Source organism: Populus nigra, chromosome 7, assembly GCF_951802175.1.
Source record: "Populus nigra chromosome 7, ddPopNigr1.1, whole genome shotgun sequence".
NCBI lineage: Eukaryota > Viridiplantae > Streptophyta > Magnoliopsida > Malpighiales > Salicaceae > Populus > Populus nigra.
In genome coordinates this window covers 11,676,088-11,697,835 of record NC_084858.1, presented here as the reverse complement: position 1 = coordinate 11,697,835, position 21,748 = coordinate 11,676,088, and the positions used below count along the sequence as shown (strand labels likewise).

The window sequence follows — 21,748 nt, the reverse complement described above, 5'->3', positions numbered from 1 at the left end:
ATGGGCTGTTTGGGCTCAAAGCCCAAGCTTAACCCGGTTAGGTCGACTAATGGCCCCACAACCTTTTTTTTAGAATGGGCTAGACCCAGCCTAACCATATAAGCTGGGCTAAAATGGGTTTAGCTTATCTTTGCCTCTACTTGAGCTCAAGACAACAGTTGCAGGACATTAATTAATTCATGTCCTGCATGTATATAAGGGAAGAAATTACAGGAGGAAGGGGGTGGTTACCTGCCGCAGGGGAGAAGCGTCATTGTTGTTACTGGTCTGCTGGTGTGGTTGAGGTGCTGCTAGAGTTGCTCATGACGCCATTGTTGGAGGTTATTGTGTAGAGGAAAAAGAAGAAGCTTGTGATGGAGATAATGAGTTGGTGAAGAAGATGCACATATATTGGTGGAGGAGACTGGTGTTGGTGAGGGTGTAGAATAAGGCTAACATATGAAATTGTAAAAAAAAAATGGGTTTTTGCTCACTTTTCACTCTTTTTTCTTGTTATCTAATGCCCAAAATTCACCCCTGCTTATAGGGGGTGAAAGAGGGACATCTTGTCTTTATTAAGGACAAATCTTAGCTCTTTATTCAAACGAGAATGATCTCAATTATTTGCTCAAAGTCATCATTATGAGCTGCAAATATTTGGTTGCTAAAGGTTGATTGGGTTATCCTCTTTAGGGGCGCCACAGTGGCTATAGAGGCAAGCAGCCAGTAAGAATTTCGATGGGGTGTAGTACAGTGCCAGGTTATCAGAGTGGTGTCTTGTTTGTCTGGTTTGATAGAGAGATGAGGCATTAAATGGTCTTGAAAAGTAGTCACCTGAGTAGTTTTTCAGGTACAAAAGGTTGAAAATGATAAACAATAGCTAGATGACAAGACAACATCGTTTTGTACCAAAATAAGCCACTTTGATCAAAACATATCGTTTCATTTAAATGAAATGATACCATTTTGATGTTCTTAGGATTTTAATTAGGGATTTAACTAAAGTTCAATTTAGTCTTTTAGCTTTTAATTTATTTTAATTGCATCCCTAAATGGATTTTAGCGCCTTTTCATTTTTGTTTTTGGTTTTGAATTTATACAAATTAACCCTCAATTGACCATCAAGCTTTTAATTTGCTTCAATTTCACCCCTTGTTTTCAATCAAATTAAGTCCTCGAAGTTTAGCATCTTTTTTTTTAAAGGTAAGGGGTTATAAATTTCTTTAACTTAACTCTTAATTGACCATAAACTTTGAATTTCTTGCAATTTAGTCCTTGATTTCAATCAATTGACTTCGTAAAAATTGAGTTTGGCCCTTTAAAATTCCAATCTTCTCAATTAAGCTCAAATTAGGCTCCAAACTTAATTTTTTACCAATTAAGTCTCTAATAAAATTAAATTGACTTATTAAAAGTATAATTAAATTCGCATACCTAATTAAATCTTTTAATTCATACCCAAATTAATTATTAAATATAATTAAACTTTTAATTTGATCCATGATTAAATCAAATTGACTTATGAAAAATCTAATTAAGTCTCTAGACTTAATTTTTATGAAGATTCGTCTAACAATCACTTAATTTAACCTTAAATCTGCATTGTTTCTTTAGTTTTGGATACAATGAGGTATGATTAGGATCACAATTTCATCCAAAACTTTAACTTGATTTTTCTACATATTTGAAATTTTCCTTTGTTTTCATATTAGTTCATGTTCTTTAATTCTTCATTTTAAGCTTAATTGACTCCCAACTTCATTTGTTTTTCAATTAAACTCTTAATTGATTTTCTAACTTGGTTATTTATTTCAAACTCATCCTTAAACTTCAAATTCCTTTCCATCTTAGCCAAATTAAACCATTTTAATCTATTTCTTCAATTTCTTCTTCAATTCAACCCTCAATGACCCAAAATTTTCCAAACTTCATTTTTGCCGACGATACTTAATTATTGGTCCAATGTCAACCCTAGCTATGTATTTTTTATTTTTTTTTATCTTCTAGATTTTTTTGTATTTTTTATGATTTTTATGATTTATTTTTAATGCACACTAATTAAATAAAAATAAATAATATAACAAAATAATTAAAATTAAATAGATTTACTAAAAAGATATTTTTTTGGATTTTGCTATTTTTTTCAAAATATATACAAAAATAGAGTGTCAAAAATAGCTTCTGGACCTTATCGCAAGGTCTTATTGATATCAGATTGATCTAAAATTTTATTTAGAAATAAAACAAGACCTCTAAAAACTTTTGATAACATTTTAGCTTGATTTAATGATCAGATTAAGAGTTATACTTGATCGAATAAAACTAAAATTATACTAGAATCTGAATTTTCTTGTTCAACATATTCTTGAATCATATCATTCATATCCAAAGCATTTACCATTAATTTTTTTTAGAAATTCCTTTTTCCTTCACAATAAGATTCTTTTTATTGTAGAACTTTCCCATTTGTTCCATGGTGTTTGCTTTTTGAGCGGCAAAAAAATTGATCAAATAACTTATTGTCCTTTTCTATTCTTAGTCTTAAAATGAGATTTTCAAATTCTATCTCCTCATGCATATGCTTAAAATAACTCTTGAAGTCTTTTTAAAATAGTGATAATTTTTCAATAATTGCAGCTATTTGAAATAACTCACTCAATAAAACTCTGAAATTGGTTTATTTTCAAATACACTCAACAAAACTAGATACAAAAATAAAAAAATAAAAAGAAATTGGAATTGATGCCCACTGAGTAACGCAAGTAATGTAGCTAGTACACACTGAGCACTGAGTAGTGCCACTATTTATGTATTTCAGCTCTACAATATATGGCATAAAACATGCCTTAGCATTTCGATGAACATACTCAACACATTAAAAAACGCAAACACGTCCCGGGGCCCCCGTCCCAGGTTCGACCCTCTATGTGCACGTCTGTCACCCCCGCGGTGCCTAACCTGCCCCTGGGCTTGCAGGATGTCCAGTGGGCCGTGGGGAATAGTCGTGGTGCACGCAAGCTGGTCCGGACACCCCACGTGAATCAAAAAAAAAAAAAAACGCAAACACCAAAACCCTAGACTAACTCACACGTCAAGACATCCAATCTCGAGTCAACTGTCATAAATTAAAAAAACTCCCCAACAAAAAGAAAGCAAGAATTAAAAAAGACTCAATTTCCTATTACAGTTTGGTTGAAGGAAATGTTGAAAATAATATGCATGGAAAATGCTGAAACAATGGGGCTACCAGAACCAGACAAATGCATCCCGTAGTGCACCAATGGCGAAAACAGTTGATAGAACATACTGGCATTTGAGAATGGAACTTGAAGAACCACTCTTCTCGTTTAGTGGGGCAGCGGTGGGAGGGGGAAGTGGGTTTGCTACATGGACAGCTAGCTTCATGCCTCCATAGCAGAACCCCTTGCCACTAATGAAATAGTAATTGCGAGTGACGTTCAATGGAACCACATCTCTTCCAGCTCCCCTGGTCAAATTGTGAAGAGGATGATCAGAGTTGCATGACTCAAAATCTGTTTTGTTCACCTCTAACACATTCATTTGGTTCCTATCTTACACAAAAACTGGGGAAAATTTTGAAATCAAGTTTAATTTTTGGGAATTAGATGACTAAATTCCACGCATGGTACACGCACAGTACAAGAACTGGAAAACAAGAGCAAATCATGTATTTGAAAGGAATACTCTTTAATAGCAACTTTAGGGCATGTTTCATTAATCATGAAAAAGCTTATTGTTTGGTTTTAGCCATCGCCGTTAGCTAGTAGTATCAACAGGGCAAAAATGTAATATTTTATCTCTAGCCATGGAACTGAAAATGTGGGGTATCGTGCTATATTCGAATTAGGTCTGACTTACTGAACTTAGCAGCAATCAAAGACTACTTTACACAGCGTGGTAAAGACTTAGACCTTCACTATTCTAAATGAATCTATTCTGTCTAGGTACAGTTGAAGGAAACTTGATCCAGACATATGAACTAGCTATGTGCAAAGATTGCCAAAGTAAAAGTTCAGCCCCAAATTTGGACTTAAATATAATGCTTAAATTAGAGTGTGGATTTTGACAAAGTTTATGCTCTCATTTTAGTACAAACAATAACATATCCAAAGATTAATCAAATCCAATAGGAATCTCATTTTGGTCATCATATAATTAAATCTTGCATGCTATAATAAGGTGAAAGAAACATTAATTTAATATCCATTAGCCTCTGATAGAAATGAAATAAATAACAATCTAAGCAGCTTTCACTTTGATTTCTTTATAATTTTCTCAGAAGTCGAATTTAGTTAAGAATTCCAGGCATTAGGAGAAAAGACATGCTAATTAACACCCACATTTGAAGAACAAGCTAGCTCTTAATTGCAGGCAGAAATATCCTAAAGAAATGCAAACTAGAAGCTTAATCCAACAAAGAATGAAAAAGCTCAAAACTTGAAAACTATAAGCCAATTCCAAAGGCATCCCATTTATAGATCTACCCATCTAGCTCCGAGACCAACAAAGTGAGTGAAAATCAAAAAACATTACACTACCCTTCACTCAAAACAGCAAAAGCATGCACACAGAAAGAAGAGAAACCCAGCTAACGAAGCATTAACAAGATCTGAAACTAGATTCATGCAAGAAAGAGTATTTGTAATTACCGAGCCAGTCACCATTGTTGAAGTGCTTGTCTTGAGCCCACATAGTGTAGTTGACATTAGTTGTCCAACCCATGTTGGATTCAACTGTCCATCTAGTTGCAGACACTTCAGGTACCATCACCATCATGGCAAAAACAAGCACTGCCACTGCCACCGCCACCGTCATTGATGAACCAAACCCACTTCTCTCCATTACTTCTTCTCTTTCTGTAGCTCACTCTAGCTAGCTAATGAATTTGAGTTGTGTTATTATAGGTCTTTCTTTGCTTGATGTTTATTTTCTTGGCTTTGCTTTGCGGGTGCTTATCAAGAAAAGGTTTCCTGTAAGCTTCTAGCAATTCACAGCCATCTTTGATTATTTATTCTGAAAAATCTCAAGCTAAACTAGCTAATCTTAGATTATATCAACTAACATAAAGTTTATTAAACTCGCGTGACCTATAGGTTGACTTAAGAAATTTACATCTCAAACACTAACTTGAGTTTGAGTTTAAATTTTAAGTTAAGTTATAAAAGACATTGACTTATTAAAATATAATGCTAATTTTTCGTGACTTATTTATTAATCCATTTAAATTTGATTTAAACTCAATTGAGTTAATTTCTATGAACTAAAAAAAATGTTACAGTTTTAATAAAAAAAAATTAATTATTCAAGTTGTCCTTAATGAGCTTTTTATTATTAAATAAAAAATAAACTAAAAAATCATTGTTTCTACCTAGTTATTTGAGAGTGTGGTATTAGCTGCTTTTAAAAGTGTTTTTCATTTCAAACATATATTAAAATAATACTTTTTATTTTTTTAAAATTATATTTTATATCAGCATATTAAAATGATCTGAAAACATTAAAAACATAATAATTTAAGATAAAAAAATAAAAAAAATTTATTTTTTTTCAAAAGCGCTTTCCAACTGCAGTGTCAAACATTCAGCTACATTGTGAGGTGAAACATTATGCAATTCACACAATATTTTCCTTTTTTACATTTTTTTCCTTTTTTTCTTCACTTTGGTCATTGAATTTATTTTTTCAATTTTATCCTTCAATGTTGTGTTGATTGGGATTTGAAGTTTATAATTTATTTCAATTTTTTTTATGATGTTATTCTCATCTCAAAAAAAAAATCATGATATCAGGTTGGTGTTTGATTTCACGAAAAAAATTGAATTAAAAGATTAAAAATGAGGGGAGCAAAATTGATTAAAAAAATAGCAATCCTTTTTTTCTAAAAAAACTTTGGTGCCGACTATAGTCTGTTTTTTTTTTTTGGCTTTAGTTATTGATTTTTTTTCTTTTCAATTTTATTTTTCAACATTGTGTTGATTAGAATTTAAGGTTGATAATTTATTTCAATCTATCTTTTTTATGTGGTTATCTCAATCTCCAAAAAATATAGATTGGTGCTCAATATTATGAAAAAAGAAGTCAATTTTATTGTTTGAAAAAAATTACAAATGAGGTGACCAAAATTGAAACAAAAAAATGGGAGCCCTTTTTGAAAAATAAAATGGTGTCAACACCTTTTTGCTTAATTTTGCCTTAGGATATTTTCAAATTTTCTTCGAGTCCCTTTAATTTTTCAATTAAACATTTTAGTCTAAGATTTTATTTAGTTTAATTTTCAATTCTTGAGTTTAGAGAGGAGAGAGAAAAAGATTGGTCGGTACTGATAAGAAAAATAGTTAAATTTAGTAAAAATAGTTAAATTTAGTATTAAAGAGTTCCTTTTAACATGAGAAATGTCATCAAGGTGATTTTGGTTTCTAAGTTATTGGAAAAAATAGATTTGGGTTGAGAGAGAATTTTTTTTCCATTTAATTTTGTGTTTATTAACTGATTTTGGGGGTTTTTTTATTTGATGAATTTCTTTATTAGGTTATAAAAGTCTTTTCTAGGTGTTTTTAGGTAAAATTATATTAAAAATTAATTTTTTGGGTAAAAAAATACCCATCATTTTCCTGTCCACCTCCTTAGTACTTGAAAAATACTCTTTAAAAAAAAAAAAGGATCAAATAATAAAATATATATATATATATATATATATGGCCCAAGCCCGGTCCTTTCTTAGCATGGTTCTATGTCGGGCTTGAATTTTAATGGGCCAAGCATGTTGGGCCTCTAAGCCCGCGCACAATATTTTTTTCCTTTATTTTTTTTAATTTTAAGTTTATTTTATTGAAAATTAAATAATTAAATATATATTATATAAATTGATTTTTTTTAATTTTTTAAGTTAATTAAAAATATATTTTAGTTGTCACTAATTATAGGTCGTGCTATAAGTCAGATTCAAAAAAAGTTGAACGTAATAAAACATATCTAAGTTATAGATAATTATTTGGTATTGTTCTTAAAGCACACTCAATGGATCAAATTTAAAATCTCTCGACTTGACTTCTTATATATCACTGTTTTAAAACTAAATCGTATAAGAGTTGTCTTGTTCTGATCCAGTCAACTTGACAGATCCAAAAATAACCTGGACAATCAATAGAAAACATGGCTTGACTTTAAATAAAATTTCAAGATGATATCTTTTTTTTTTTAAGATTAAAATGGTGACATATTAGATCTAAACCAAACCCATTCTACTTTTTCCACAATGTTTAGAGGGAAAAATCACATCTATTGAAATTCTCTCGAAAAAAAAACTTATTGACAATAAGATCCTCTATTTCGGTATTCACATTATGGCAAACCGATCTACACCATTACCATTTTCTAAAGATTTTCTCTCTTCTATCTCTAACTCGATGACTGAAAAATAAACAAAATAAAAATTATCATTAATGTGAGGTTAACCTTAAATTTTTTTTGTGTTTTAATTTTAGTTCCTTATCTTTAAATGTTGAATGTTTACTATAATTTCAAGCCTAATATCTTTTAATTAGACTATAAAAGAGCTTGATTAACAAAAATAAAAATAAAAAATAAAAAAGCACATAAGGTGCATGGTTCATTGTTCATATGAAGAGCGATCCAAACACCTCATGTCTTTTAGTTTGTAGCATAATTTTTTAAAATACTGTGAAAATTGTAGTTTATTTTTTTATTAAGATTATATTTATATTTTTTTTTAGCAAACATTCTTTTTCTACAGCCTATAATATCTTTTTTTTTCAAATATGTTTGGTTATTTTTCTATGAGCATCTATTTTTATTATTATATAATTAAATAAAAGATAATTAAAAAGAAATAAAATAATTAAGTCAAGTTGGGTCAATGACCTAGGCGTGTATTTGGAGCCCAAACCCGAGTTGACCGGGGTGAATCTGACATATCGATGTCTCAATATTTTTTTTAAAAAATATGGTTCGAATTATTTTTTTTATTTTTCTTCTTGTTAAAAAATGCATTAACAATGCATGCATTTTTTTTTATCTACTTTCAAGGGCTGCTTTGATTAAAAAAAAATTCTTGTGTTTTAAAAGATAACTCGGAGCAAATCGCAAACAACATATCGGGTGACAACTATGAGTAAATACCTTTAAGCAACTTTGTTTGAAGGTGATTGTGTGCATGTTACCAGGAGTGATACCGAGATGGAATGAAACTTGTAAAGCTCCAAATGAATGTTTTCACTCACCAAGCTAAGCTATCCAATCAAGGAGATACAAAAATGAATAAACTCACCACTGGAAAGATACAAAATAAACCATCACTTTAGAGATATAAAGTTAAGGTATAAGTCCACCAATCACAAAGAATATATAGAACTTGATAGGTTGTTAAAAGGTCAAGCCAAAGATTCTTAATTCAAATTTTGCTAAAAGATCTCATTGCATGGTTTGATTCAACATTATATATTTAAAACAACCCTTCAAGTTTAGGAAAACACCAGAATGCATAATTACTCTAGAATCTGAATTTTCTTGTTAAAACCTTTCTTGGATCGTGTCAGATGGTCTCATAAAATTATAGATAATTGATTGCTGAATTATCAACTGAAAACTTTAATTTAATATATCTTAATAATCATGTAAATCGTGTCATGATTTTTCTTAAGCAATTTTCTACAAATTAATATATTAATAGATCTCAAAATGTTTACTCGTCTTGATTTTTTAATGGATAAAACACACAAATCAATAATTAAACTTATGAAATGAATATATCAGGCTAAGATTGAAAGAATGTTAACCACATGGATTGCAAGTTGTCTTTCAGAACGGTGCTAAAAATAAAGTTTAAATAAGTTGTTTATCCATTTGTAACATGCTTTAAAAAATCTAGATCTTTGTTGAGATATGGGGCAATCCATTGAACAGAGAGAATGGAATAAGTCCTAAACCACTGAATGCAATAACCATTTATTCTTCAAGGAACCTTTTTTTTTAAAGCCTTTACATTTGAATAAATCAGACCAAGTAAAGAACCCACAAGCCATTAGAATTATAAGAGCAGCTATGGAAAGGAAACCATATGCCAAACAATACCGAAACCCAAAACTTTGATAACATATACTGAAAAGGCAAACATTTGAGATAGTAAGCATAGATTGAATAATCATAAACTGAAAAGGCAAACATTTGAGATAGTAAGCATAGATTGAATAAGTTCCTTCAGCAAATTAAAAATCCTCATTCATGACAATATGTGTGTGTGTGTGTGTGTGTGTGTGTGTGTGTGTGTTAAATCAAGTGTCTGAAATCTCAACATTAAAAATCCACACAAAATAGGTATATTATAATCACAGAAATAGAATCAAATTAACACTAATTAATATAGCCGAAAGGTGAAATAGAATCAAATTAACACTAATTATTATAGCAGAAAGGTGACTCTGATACCAAATATAAAATAACTTTAATATGTCAAGCATATAAGCATATTAGAAAATTAATATGATACATACCTTCTACTATGAGTAATTATATGCTGAGGTAATTGTCTAAAAAAATTGTGTCTTTAAGAAGAAATAATTTTCTAGTTTATCCCAAACGTTAAGGTTATTGTGTGTAGAAAGAAGATACATGACCTTTTTATAACTGATATTGGCTATATCAAAGACCCTTTTATATAACCTAATTTAAGCACCTCCAACCATCATGGATATGCTTAGCCCACTTGGGCTTATATGTGATTGATAAAGCTTATATGCGTTAATAGTTGGGATGGAAATTTGACTTGGTTCTACAGGAGTTACATGAAAATATAAAGCTACAACCTGTTTTTTGAACTAATTCTTGTAAATTTATTTGTGAATGTAATGCATGTATGATTATCAGAAGATCTATATGATCATGTGCATATATTTGAATTTGAATTTATATTCTATTATATTCTATAATCCTTGGAAGGAGATATGTTTTTATTTCAAAGCCCAGATATTGTTTTTTGGTAAAATCAACCTACAAAGAAAAGGAAGCTCTGAAGCTGCCAAACTAAAAGCCCATCCAAACAAAAAACACAATCTCAATAGGCAAAGCTAAAAAAACAATCCATTTCTCGACTAACAACTGAAGATGAATCAAAGAACAATTACCAAGATAAAAAAACACAATCTGTAGCTGCCAAACTAAAAGTCCATCCAAATAAAAAAGCACAATCTCAATAGGCAGAGCTCAGAAAGAGAATCCATTATCCCACTAGCAACTGAAGATGAATAAAAGAACAATTGCCAAGAAAAAAACACAAAGAAAAGAGAAGATGGAGAGCCTGGCAACGGAAAAACTCCAAAAAGCAAACAAAGATCCCCAGCAAAGCGAGTCAAAAGTTATTCCTCCAAGATAGAATGAGCAAACCACAAAGCCACAACAAAAGAGAGTAACAGAGTAGCGAGGAAGCCCCAAAACAAATGAGCAACGAAAAGTATTAGCAAAAAGTCATTTGAAACCAACAAAGGAAAGCTTGTAAAGAAGCAGTAGCATAAGAAACCATGGCGAGAAACGAAATGGAAAGAGGAAAGAGAAAGCAGACCTAATAGACAGGGATCGTAAAACAAATGAAGAAGATTTGCAAAACAAACCTAAGTACACCCTCAAACCTAAAATAAAAGATGTAAAAGTATGAGGAGCCTAAGAACAGTAGCATGTCAAAATTAAAATACCAAAAAACAATCAAATAGGAACCAATATGACAGCACACCCAGAAAAAAAGTTATATGAAAGGAAAACAAATGGCAAACCAAACCAGAGCAGTAGACAAAAACTAACTACACTCCTAAGAATCAGTTACCTTGAGAGCACAAATGAGGGATAAATTGCCCAGATGCAACCAAACATCTAATCTCACCTAATTTGTAGTAGCTCTTCCAATGTTGTTGAAGGAGCAAGGACCCAGCCAAGGTGGCAAGGAATTTAATGCACCATCATCACCACGAGCTATCTTTTCTAAGTCTACAGCCACAACAAATTTGGTAACCCCTTATCCCCAAAACGCTGGCTAATATAAAGGAAGCTGAGAAGACCATGAGAAACTCAAGTCGAACCCAACCCAGCTTACCCATACCCAATAAGAAAAGTGACACAGACATACCCCATAAGAAAAGCAGCAGAGACGGGAACAAATGACGAATCCTAGTCAAAATGGACCAAGCACAACCATGTGAAGCCTGGAGAAGCGAGAGCGAATCCCATCCGAAACCCCCTAAAATCGCACCACATTGCAACCAAGAGAGAACTGATTGAAATTCTAGGAAGTGAAGAGCTGTTTCGTTTTCAAAGCTCTTTTTAAAAAGTTAAAAAAAAAATTATATATAAATTAATTTTTTTATATATTTTTAAATTATTAATATTAAAAATAAATTTAAATATAATTTTAAATAAAAAATAATATTTTTATATATTTTTATAATAATATTTTAAAATAATTTTATTAATAATAATATTTTTATAATTATTAATATTAAAAATAATTATTTTTCAAAGTAATTTTTATTTAAAAATATATTAAAATATTATTTTTTATTTTTAAAAAATTATTTTTAATATTAATACATCAAAATAATCAAAAAAATATCAAAAAATATTAATTTAAAATAAAAAAATAATTTTTTTTAAAAATACTTGTAAAATGTAAAAATAAACATAACCTTAACTAACTTTGTGTTTCATTGTGGGGCTGGATAAGTTTTTGAACAAAAAATAATGTTCATGTACTGCAAATGAGTAAAAAAAATATATAAAAAGTTGTTAATAATAAATATATAAAAAAACTAATTAGAGCTAAGTATTGAAATCCTATCAAACTCGTTGTCTAAAATTACATAATAAGAATAACCCAATTAAAAATAAAAAAAAAAGAAGTTTTTTTAATGTATTATTTTTAAAAAAATTCATGGTTCGAGTAATTAAACTTGAAGCACCCAATTTAAAAAAATCACAAAGTCCAATTATAAAAAAAAATTAAATATTAAATGATGAAATTAAAAAAAAAAGAATATGTTACCTAAATAAAGAGAAATAAATAAGTTGAAAAACTTTTGATTATATATTTATTGGTTATACTGAAAATATTGTTGGATATAGATTTCTAGATTTAAAAAGTGATGTGCTAGATTACAATATTATTATTGAAAAAAAAAATAGAATTTTTTGAATATATTTATCTATTAAAAAAAATAATTCTTGTGAATATGTTAATTAATAGAGTTGATAAACAAAGAAAATAAACTTTTTCTAGAAATGATTTTTTAACTTATGTAGTTGATAAAGATTCAATTACCTACTAAGAATCTATCTCATTTTTTAACTTATGTAGTTGATAAAGATTCAATTACCTGCTAAGAATCTATCTCTTTTTTAAGTTTTTTATTTAAAAAAATAATTAAAATTAAAATTGAAATTGAATTATTTTTACAAAATGGAAGGCTGTTAATATACTCCAAGCACAAAATCTATTAGTTGTAATTGATTTTTTTAAAATAAAATATTTTCTTGATAATTCTATAGATAAATACAAAGAAAAATTAGTTACAAAAATTTTATTCAAAAATAAAATATAAATTATTTTGATTCATTTTCATCTTAAACTAAATTTTTTCAATTTAAATTTTAATTATTTTAGCTTCTATTTATAATTTTTTTTGTACAATAAATGGATGTCCAGCTCCAACCCCCTCGTTGAATTCCAGGCAAACACAAACCTCTTCAACCTGACAAAAACGACACCGTTCTCCAACCCTTATTACATATATATAAAGAAAAAAGTGTTCACTTTCTTCTACAACACAGAACAGAGACCAAACACTCTTCCGCGTCTCCTTCCTTGTACTCCCAACCAAACTAATGCTTCTCGTCTAAAGCCGAAACCCCAACTCTCTCTCGCTTTCCGTCTCTGTTTACCGAGAAAAATAAATAAATAAATAAGAATCTTCTTGATCCACCATGGCAACGACCTCAAATAAACCTCAGAGATCTCTCCAAGAAATCGAGGACATTATCCTCCGCAGAATCCTCTCAGTCTCCCTCGCCGACTCCTCTGATCCTCGAATTTTCTACTTAGAAATGACAGCAGCTGAGATTCTCAGTGAAGGAAAAGACTTGAAACTCACTCGCGACTTAATCGAACGTGTCTTGATCGATCGATTGTCTGTTCAAAGCCCTAACGCGGAACCTCCTTTCAATTACCTCTTAGGCTGCTACCGTCGTGCTGTTGATGAGTTGAAGAAAATCGCCAATATGAAGGACAAAAATGTGAAATCAGAGCTGGAATTGTCGATCAAGCAAGTCAAGAAGTTGTCGGTTTCGTATTGCAGGATTCATTTAGGGAATCCTGACTTGTTTGGGGGTGATTCGAGTGTTGTTAGAAAGAGCGGGAATTCCAATGTTTCTCCGGTTCTGCCCTTGATTTTTGCGATGGTTGATGGGTTTAATAGTGGCGGAATTCAGCCACCGCCGCCGGGGTTTTTAGAGGAGTTTTTTAGAGAAGGGGATTTTGATAGCTTGGATCCGATTTTGAAGGGTTTATATGAGGATTTGAGGGGAATTGTTTTGAAGGTTTCTGTTTTAGGGAATTTTCAACAACCATTAAGGGCTTTATTGTTTTTGGTTAGTTTTAATGTCGGTGCTAAATCACTTGTTAGTCATAAGTGGTGGATTCCGACAGGGGCATATGTAAATGGGAGAGTTATTGAAATGACAAGTATTTTGGGTCCTTTTTTTCATATTAGTGCATGGCCTGATAATACTATTTTTAAGAGCGAGCCGGATGTTGGGTGAGAGCGTGTGATTGTTTATTTATTGGTTTTTTTCTTTCTTCTCGTGTTTGTGCTATTTATGTGTTGTTTATTTGTTTGTTAAAATGCCAGGCAGCAGTGTTTCTCTGATGCAACAAATCGTCGACCTGCTGATTTGTTATCTTCATTTACTACAATTAAGACTCTTGTGAATAATTTATATGATGGATTAGCAGAAGTGCTTCTTGCTCTTCTTAAAAATGGTGATACTCGTGAGAGCGTGCTTCAGTATCTTGCTGAGGTGATCAATAGAAATGCGACAAGAGCTCACATACAGGTAGATTTCTCCTGTTCATGGAACTTATTGAACTGTAGTTATAGTGTATATGATTTGTCAAAAGCTTTATCTTGATTAATACATGGCATATGAATCAACATGTGGGTTATTTATTTTGTTTAATTTCTTCAGAGAAGGAACAGCTTGATATCTTTTTGCTAAACTGGAATTTGCATGATAGTTTTTTCTTTCCTGAGTGAATGATTTTCAGGTTACTTGATTTGTTTTTGTAGCTTAACATGGTATCATGTAACTGTCACAGGTCGATCCTTTATCTTGTGCAAGTTCGGGCATGTTTATCAATCTAAGTGCTGTCATGCTTAAGCTATCTGAACCTTTTTTAGATGCAAATTTGTCAAAAAGGAACAAAATTGATCCAAATTACGTGTTTCACAATAACCGTTTGGATCTAAGGTGATGAACTGCTTATTGTATATATTTTTTTTATCACATTATTGGTTTTCCTGGTGTCCCTAATTATTTGTTTTCTTCTTAAGTTAGAGGGTTGACAGCTCTGCTTGCATCATCAGAAGAAATCACTCAATGGCTTAATACTCCTGGAAAAACTGATATCTCTGCACAATCTAATGATGTTGAAAATCGCTTGGTACAATCTCAAGAAGCCACCAGTTCTGGTAGAAGTGGTGAAAAGTCTAAATACTCATTTATTTGTGAGTGCTTCTTTATGACTGCAAGGGTGCTCAACTTGGGTCTGTTAAAAGCATTGTCTGACTTTAAGCATCTAGTTCAGGTAATGCATACATGCTTTATATCTGGACTAGGATTTATAAATCTGTTACCACGTCCTGGATTGACAAATGAAAACATTTATCTGCCTTTTAAGTTAATTTTATGAATAAACATCATGTCAGGAAATTTCTAGATGCGAAGATATGCTCTCCACTTTTAAAGCCTTGCAGGAGCAGACACCGTCTCAGCAGCTGCAGCAGGATATTGACCGTCTTGAGAAAGATATAGAGTTATATTCACAGGAAAAGCTTTGTTATGAAGCTCAAATATTAAGGGTACCGGACCTCTTCTCTCTGCACTTGACATCCTGGAAGCTAGTCTTGAACATTAAAAGTTTGTGTTTAGTTTTGTTCTCCTGTGAGGTGACAGGGGTTTGAGATCTAAAGTTTTGATCACGTCACTTTTGGAAGATGATTCTGACAGTTGGGTGTTCTTTTATTTTCTTGGGTCAGGGGTCATGTCTTTGTCAGGGGTCATGTCGAACTTAATCATTCTAATTTGGAAAACTCCCTTTCCTCTATCCCTAACCCGCGCTTCTCTCTATTCTATTTTTAATGGCATGTTCATCCTTTGAAGATGTAGAACATACCAATTGAATTTGTAAATTTAAATAGCTTGCTATTCCTTTTATTCTGCTGATCTTACTTCTCCTTCTTTTTTTAAGGATGGAGCACTTATTCAGCGTGCACTTTCTTTCTACCGGTTGATGTTGGTTTGGTTGGTTAGCCTGGTTGGTGGATTTAAAATGCCTCTTCCATCAACTTGCCCAAAGGAATTTGCCTCAATGCCGGAGCATTTTGTGGAAGATGCCATGGAACTAATTATATTTGCCTCTCGGATTCCAAAAGCTTTGGATGGAGTCTTACTGGTAGGCTTCGTTATAAAATGTTTTGCCATGTATTTCTGCACTTTACACAATACATGAAATTTGTTTTCTTTTGCAAGAGCTGATCTAAGAAATTCAATTACCCTGTTGATGTGTTCTTTTTCGCTATTGTACTTGCTGGTCAGGATGATTTTATGAACTTCATTATCATGTTCATGGCAAGTCCTACATATATTAGAAACCCTTATTTAAGAGCAAAGATGGTTGAAGTATTGAACTGCTGGATGCCACGGAGAAGGTGATATGCTGTATTCCACTTTGCAAGGAAAGAATATTGTGGAAATTTTGATTGAAATTTATAACTTGAAGTTTGGTATTTACAGCATTTGGTTTTATCATTTGCAGTGGTTCGTCTGCTACAGCTTCTCTATTTGAAGGGCACCAATTGTCACTTGAGTATCTTGTGAGGAACCTCTTGAAGCTTTATGTTGACATTGAGCTCACAGGCTCTCACACACAGGTGACTTGCCCTAATATTTGAGTTTCTAAGAGTTGATTGTTTGTGGTGTTAGGGTGCATATATACAGTAAGGAATAAGGAGGACTCATTTTAGGCCATTGCCTTTCAAGGCTTGCTGGTTTACTCTGCAGTTTTTTCTTATTGGATGCACAGTTATTATAGATGGGTAGAAGAAAGATCCTGCAAGGAAACACTTCTATTTAAACGTATTTTTGACAACTTAGCTTGAGAGTTCCCAGAAGTAAGGGCTTTTGGGCTGATATTGGCAGGGACTGGATGTTATCTTGCGTTATCATACTTCAGCTGTAAACAGCAGGATTTTTTTTTTTTTTCACTAATATGCGGATTAGGAATTCTGGAACCACTTACTCCTTGCTTTTAGATTTCAGAATACCTACTCTTGTGCAATTTAAGCAATAGTTCTAGTTATCTTCCGATTTCTGGTGCACTGTTGACCATTATCTGAGTCTCTGCTCTTTGGATTTCGATGCTTAAACATCTGAATCTAAGTCCTCTCAGCCTTTGATCAATATGATTTTATTCTGGGACAATTATTTCAAGTCCGATTGACTAGACCACTCTAGGGGTGATCATTTTCATGGTTTTTACCTAAAAAATAACCAGACTAAATTTATTTTTTTAAAATTAAAAAACGAAATTGGTTCACACTAACCAATTTCAGTTTGGTTTGGTTTGGTTTGGTTGAAGTAAAAAACTGCAAAAATCCGATCCAGCCATCATTTTTCTCTCCAACAAACCAAAGAAACACATGCATCATCTTCAACCTTTCCCATAAGACCAGCAATACCCATTATTTTTGTTTCCTTCCATTCATGATCAGCCCCTATTTTTCCCAAGAAAACAAGACCACCATTAAACCAAACTCCAGCACTGTCTCTCTAGTAGTCCTCACTGCCTCCCATCATTCTTCGCACTGTCATCACTAATTGTTGCTAGCACCAGCTACCACCATCCATGGTGACAAAACACCAACACCCACTGCCTGACAATAAGATGGGAAAAGAAAGCTTTTTAAAGATCAAGGGTTGTTGGCACAAATTCACCCTCTCCCTTGTTTCATCTATTTCCAGTGGTGAAGACAAGAAAAGAAACGATAGAAATGAGAGAGGGGGGGACGCAAGAACTGAGATTGAGAGAAAGTTTGGGGGAGGGGGGTGGCTGGGTTTGATTTGGCCTCTAGGGTTAGAAGAAAAGTTTATATTTATACTGTTTTTTTTCTTTCTGGTGTTGGTTGAACCAGTTTGGTTTGGTCCGGTTCAATCAATTTTAGACTTTTGAAATCAAAACCAAACCGAATGTTTTCTTGGATTTTCTAATCAGTTAATTTGGTTTTTTTTTATCGGTTCGGTTTTTTTTGGCTAATTTTTTTTTTTGGTTTTTAAGTTTTTTTTTTTTATCACCCCTAGACTATTCTTTATAAAAAGATTTGATGTGTTGAATATCTTGATTACTTTTTAAAATTACTTGCTTTGTAGATGAAAAATATGAGTCAAAAGGATATAAACATGGGAAGATGGTCTTTGTAGAACTTCGATTGCTCGTTAGATTAATTAACTGAGATGTTTTGGTTTCATCCCCTGACTGTTGAATAAGAGTCAAGGAGTGTCCAGTTAGATGGTTGATTTGTCCAAATAAATGGTGAAAGAAACCTTGCCTTTTTTGGGTGCATTGTATGTTGGGTATGCACATGCAGGGTAGGGATCCTTTTCTATTTTTTACCTTTTCCATGCTTGGTTTGGGTAAATTGAGCATTTCAAAGTATTCTGTTCAACTATCCACATCCCGGCAGCTGTATGTTGAGATTTTTTTTCTAATTCATCAGTTCTTTGTTCCAAGTCCATTTACCTTTCACTTATTTTCTAAACTGTTGTAACTAATAATTTGCTGTCTTGATGTTGAAAATTATCATTGTTACATTTATTACATGTTGATTCTTGATTTTGTCCCATATGTTACAGTTCTATGACAAGTTCAACATACGGCATAATATTGCCGAACTTCTTGAATATCTATGGCAGGTCCCTAGTCATCGTGATATTTGGAGAAAGGTAGAACAATTGTGTATTTCACCTCTTTTTAGTGGATTAAACACTCCTCTCTCTCTCTCTCTCTCTCTCTCTCTCTCTCTCTCTCTCACACACACACACACACACACACATTCGGACACAAATTTGACTGTTTTATGCTGTTCCAGATTGCTAAGGAAGAGGAAAAGGGTGTCTATCTGAATTTCTTGAACTTCCTGATCAACGATAGCATCTATCTTCTTGATGAAAGTCTGAGCAAAATTCTTGAACTCAAAGGGTTAGAAGCTGAGATGTCCAACACCACAGAGTGGGAGCGAAGACCAGCTCAAGAGAGGCAGGAGAGAACCCGCCTTTTCCATTCCCAAGAGAATGTCAGTTTGTGTGCTAATGCATATGTGTATGTATTCATGCACACATCTATCATGAATTCAAAATATGCTTAATTGGATAGCTATATCTTGGCTGTTTCAGATCATCCGCATTGACATGAAGTTGGCAAATGAAGATTTGAGCATGCTGGCATTTACATCAAAACAGATTACAGCACCTTTCCTTCTCCCTGAGATGGTATGATATATTTATGCCTTTGACCCTCCATATCTATGTTGTAATCGCTTACAATTAGGATAAATATTTATTTCTGCCAGGTTGACAGAGTGGCCAACATGCTCAATTACTTCTTGTTACAACTTGTGGGTCCCCAAAGGAAATCCCTTACCCTGAAAGACCCTGAAAAGTATGAATTTCGCCCAAAACAGTTGCTTGAGCAGGTTAGTTTGATTCTCCAATTTCTAACTGGAGAGCTCTCTCCGGCTACTGCTGTCACTTCTCTCCTTTTTCTACATTCTCCCCTTTTTGTTTTGTTCAAAACAGTTATTTTAACATGTTAACAGGATGTTCAAATTTGAACTTTTGAACTCTCCTGATTGTTGTTCCCCCTTTTTTTTACCCCTTTCTCGTTGTTTGTGTCCAAAACAATATCTTAAGCTGCTTAGCATGATTGTACCCCACCCCCTTCTATTTCTTCTTGAGTTTTCTTCTACTGCTTCTTTTCCTTTAGGTTTACATATTGGTTTAGAGGACTTTGCTTATACAATGGCAAAAGTCTTAGATTGCAACCAAAGGGTGTAGGTTCAAGTCTTAAGAGTAGTGACTTCATACAAAAGGAAGTTGATGGTTAGGACTTCTTCCCAATTCTCCTGAGTACCCTACTTCAGTGGAGTCATTATTCAGTGGTACCAAAGTTTAGGTTTGAGGCTGTCAGGCAGGTAACTGTGCAGTTTCACCTTGTTGGTTGACTGAGAAAATGACTATATATGCAGGTTAGGTGCCAATTCGACTATACTATAAATGCTTCTCTGGTTGTGAATTTTCAAGCTTGTCAAGGTGTCTGATTCAGTTGACTAAGGCTCTGATTTTAAACTCAAGGACTCTAAACCTTGGATCGAATAACTATTAGATGCAATGTAGTGGGGTCATGCTATATTATATATGTGGCTTTACGATGAGCTTTATCTGGCTCATTGACGAGTAAAACTATTGTGATATCCAATTCTTTAATATGTCATGTTACTGTGGCCTTGCTTGAGTGAATCTCTGCATCTATTAATTCTGCATCAATAGAGAATGAAATGTGGAATCATCTTACCAAGCTAACTGGAGGAATCAGTACGATATTGTATATAATGTCATTGAGCCTCTATGATAAACCTAACAGTCTTTATTGAATCATTGAAGATTGTCTGTATATATGTTCATTTGGCGAGGGGTGATAATGAAAACATATTCCCAGCTGCCATCTCGAAGGATGGGCGGTCATACAATGAGCAGGTAACTTCAATGCTGCAAAACTTCCATGAGCTTTTCATTAACTATTAGAATCAAATGTCCATGAGAGAATGTCCTTGGTTTCGTTCTGTTCTGAAATGTAGCAGTTGATTGAATACTTTGTGACACTGCTTTCTGCTCTAGTTATTTACTGCTGCTGTTGATGTCCTTCGGAGAATTGGTGAAGATGGGAGGGTCATCCAGGAATTTATTGAACTTGGTGCAAAAGCCAGGGTTGCAGCTTCTGAGGCAATGGATGCTGAAGCTGCCCTTGGAGAGATACCAGATGAATTCCTTGATCCAATTCAGGTAGGTTTCTTATACCTTTTTGGGAAGGACAATATCTTTGGTGGGTCCATAAATTGTACGTGGAAAATATCTTTTATGCTTTTTTTTGGCAGTGCACTTTGATGAAGGATCCGGTGATCTTACCTTCTTCAAGAATCACAGTTGATAGGCCTGTCATTCAAAGGCATCTTCTGAGTGACAATGTACATCTCACTTGTTCATTCATTTTATCAAATTTGGTGACAAGGATACTAATTTTGATTAAATTTGCAAATTGATTTCATGTGAGTGCAGACTGACCCCTTCAACCGATCCCATCTTACTGTGGACATGTTGATTCCAAACACTGAGTTGAAGGCAAGAATAAAGGAGTTCGTCAGGTCCCAAGAATTAAAGAGGCACGGAGAAGACTTCAGCTTGCAGAGGGCCAAAGATACAATCCAAACCACAACTGAAGAAATGTTGATTGATTAGAACATTGCTGTAGATTCTTGAAGACGGAATGATGAGCTGGGTTTCATATTTGCAGCAAAAATGGAAGGAGTTCCACTAATCAATGATGGTGGCAGCTGACCATAAAAAGGTTATAGGCAGTAGTACATACAATATTTATCTTGAGACTAGTGTTGAATGTTCTTGGATGTGTATTAAGTATGTGTATGAAAGGTATTTAATTTATTTAACAATGGCGTGGATTCTGTTCAAGTATTATTTTTGTAGGTGTGGTTTCGCATTGCTTTTATCAGGTTGTGCTCCGCTAACAATCCTCAGAAGATCTGGTGAGGACAACATGTAATGCACCAGAACAGAAATAATTCCCTAATAAATTTGCCGTGCCACTTTTGGTGGTTGCAGATTCTTCTGGTTGGCATTTCGATCACCATCAACCGTCAAGTTGTAAATATCACCATTTCTTGTATAAAAAAAAGGTAGGAACCAAATACCTAGAGCAACCAGAAAATGCCTGTTGCTACTCGAATTGTGCACAAGTTCTGTGCAATCAATCCCCTTGATAAGCCAAGCATCTCAGAATCAGACACAGGATATGTGTAGTGATTGTGGAGATGTGAGACGAGTCATCCCAAAGAAATAACAAGGGATTGCAATATTCAACTCGGCCCTGCTGGTTGAAGATCATACAAATTATGTGCAGTACAGGCCCGAGGACTAGGCTTGGATGGGCACAGAAGAGATGAAATGCACGAGGAAAGGTAAGAGTCCTGTGAGACATCAGAGCGCTGCATCCTGACATATTTTGGACTGTAGAATATGTTGTACTTTGGATGGCTGAGGAACCATTATATAGCTGGAACTTCAATTTCACGTGGTATCTGTTCAGATGCTGTTCAGCTAATGCCTCACCTTCAAAATGCATAGAAAA

General features: G+C 33.2%; 1 protein-coding gene, 1 long non-coding RNA gene and 1 pseudogene across 2 annotated transcripts; 1 reads left to right on the top strand and 2 right to left on the bottom strand.

Moving 5' to 3' along the window:
• Positions 1-2,694: 2,694 nt before the first annotated feature.
• On the bottom strand, positions 2,695-5,228 carry LOC133699019 (early nodulin-like protein 19; annotated as a pseudogene).
• A 1,416-nt stretch (positions 5,229-6,644) lies between these two features.
• Positions 6,645-11,310, bottom strand: LOC133698958 (uncharacterized). The gene is made up of 3 exons (XR_009843216.1): positions 10,889-11,310; positions 8,140-8,249; positions 6,645-7,132 (listed from the first exon to the last, which is right to left on the bottom strand). It is a non-coding gene; the product is annotated as an uncharacterized LOC133698958 (long non-coding RNA).
• Positions 11,311-12,806: 1,496 nt separating this feature from the next.
• On the top strand, positions 12,807-21,072 carry LOC133698711 (probable ubiquitin conjugation factor E4). Its single transcript, XM_062121740.1, has 16 exons — positions 12,807-13,811; positions 13,905-14,109; positions 14,372-14,523; positions 14,611-14,860; positions 14,982-15,134; positions 15,524-15,727; positions 15,871-15,983; positions 16,091-16,205; positions 18,184-18,273; positions 18,420-18,623; positions 18,724-18,819; positions 18,900-19,022; positions 19,990-20,082; positions 20,224-20,388; positions 20,481-20,570; positions 20,662-21,072. The coding sequence occupies exons 1-16, from the start codon at positions 12,982-12,984 to the stop codon at positions 20,839-20,841; spliced, it is 3,063 nt and encodes a 1,020-aa protein (XP_061977724.1). The 5' UTR covers positions 12,807-12,981; the 3' UTR covers positions 20,842-21,072.
• The last annotated feature ends 676 nt before the right edge of the window (positions 21,073-21,748 follow it).

Coding starts and splice junctions, on each gene's coding strand:
- LOC133698711 (XM_062121740.1), top strand. CDS start 12,982: ATGGCAACGACCTCAAATAAACCTCAGAGATCTCTCCAAGAAATCGAG. Junction 18,274..18,419: donor ATCGTGATATTTGGAGAAAG/GTAGAACAATTG, acceptor ATGCTGTTCCAG/ATTGCTAAGGAAGAGGAAAA. Junction 20,571..20,661: donor GGCATCTTCTGAGTGACAAT/GTACATCTCACT, acceptor ATGTGAGTGCAG/ACTGACCCCTTCAACCGATC.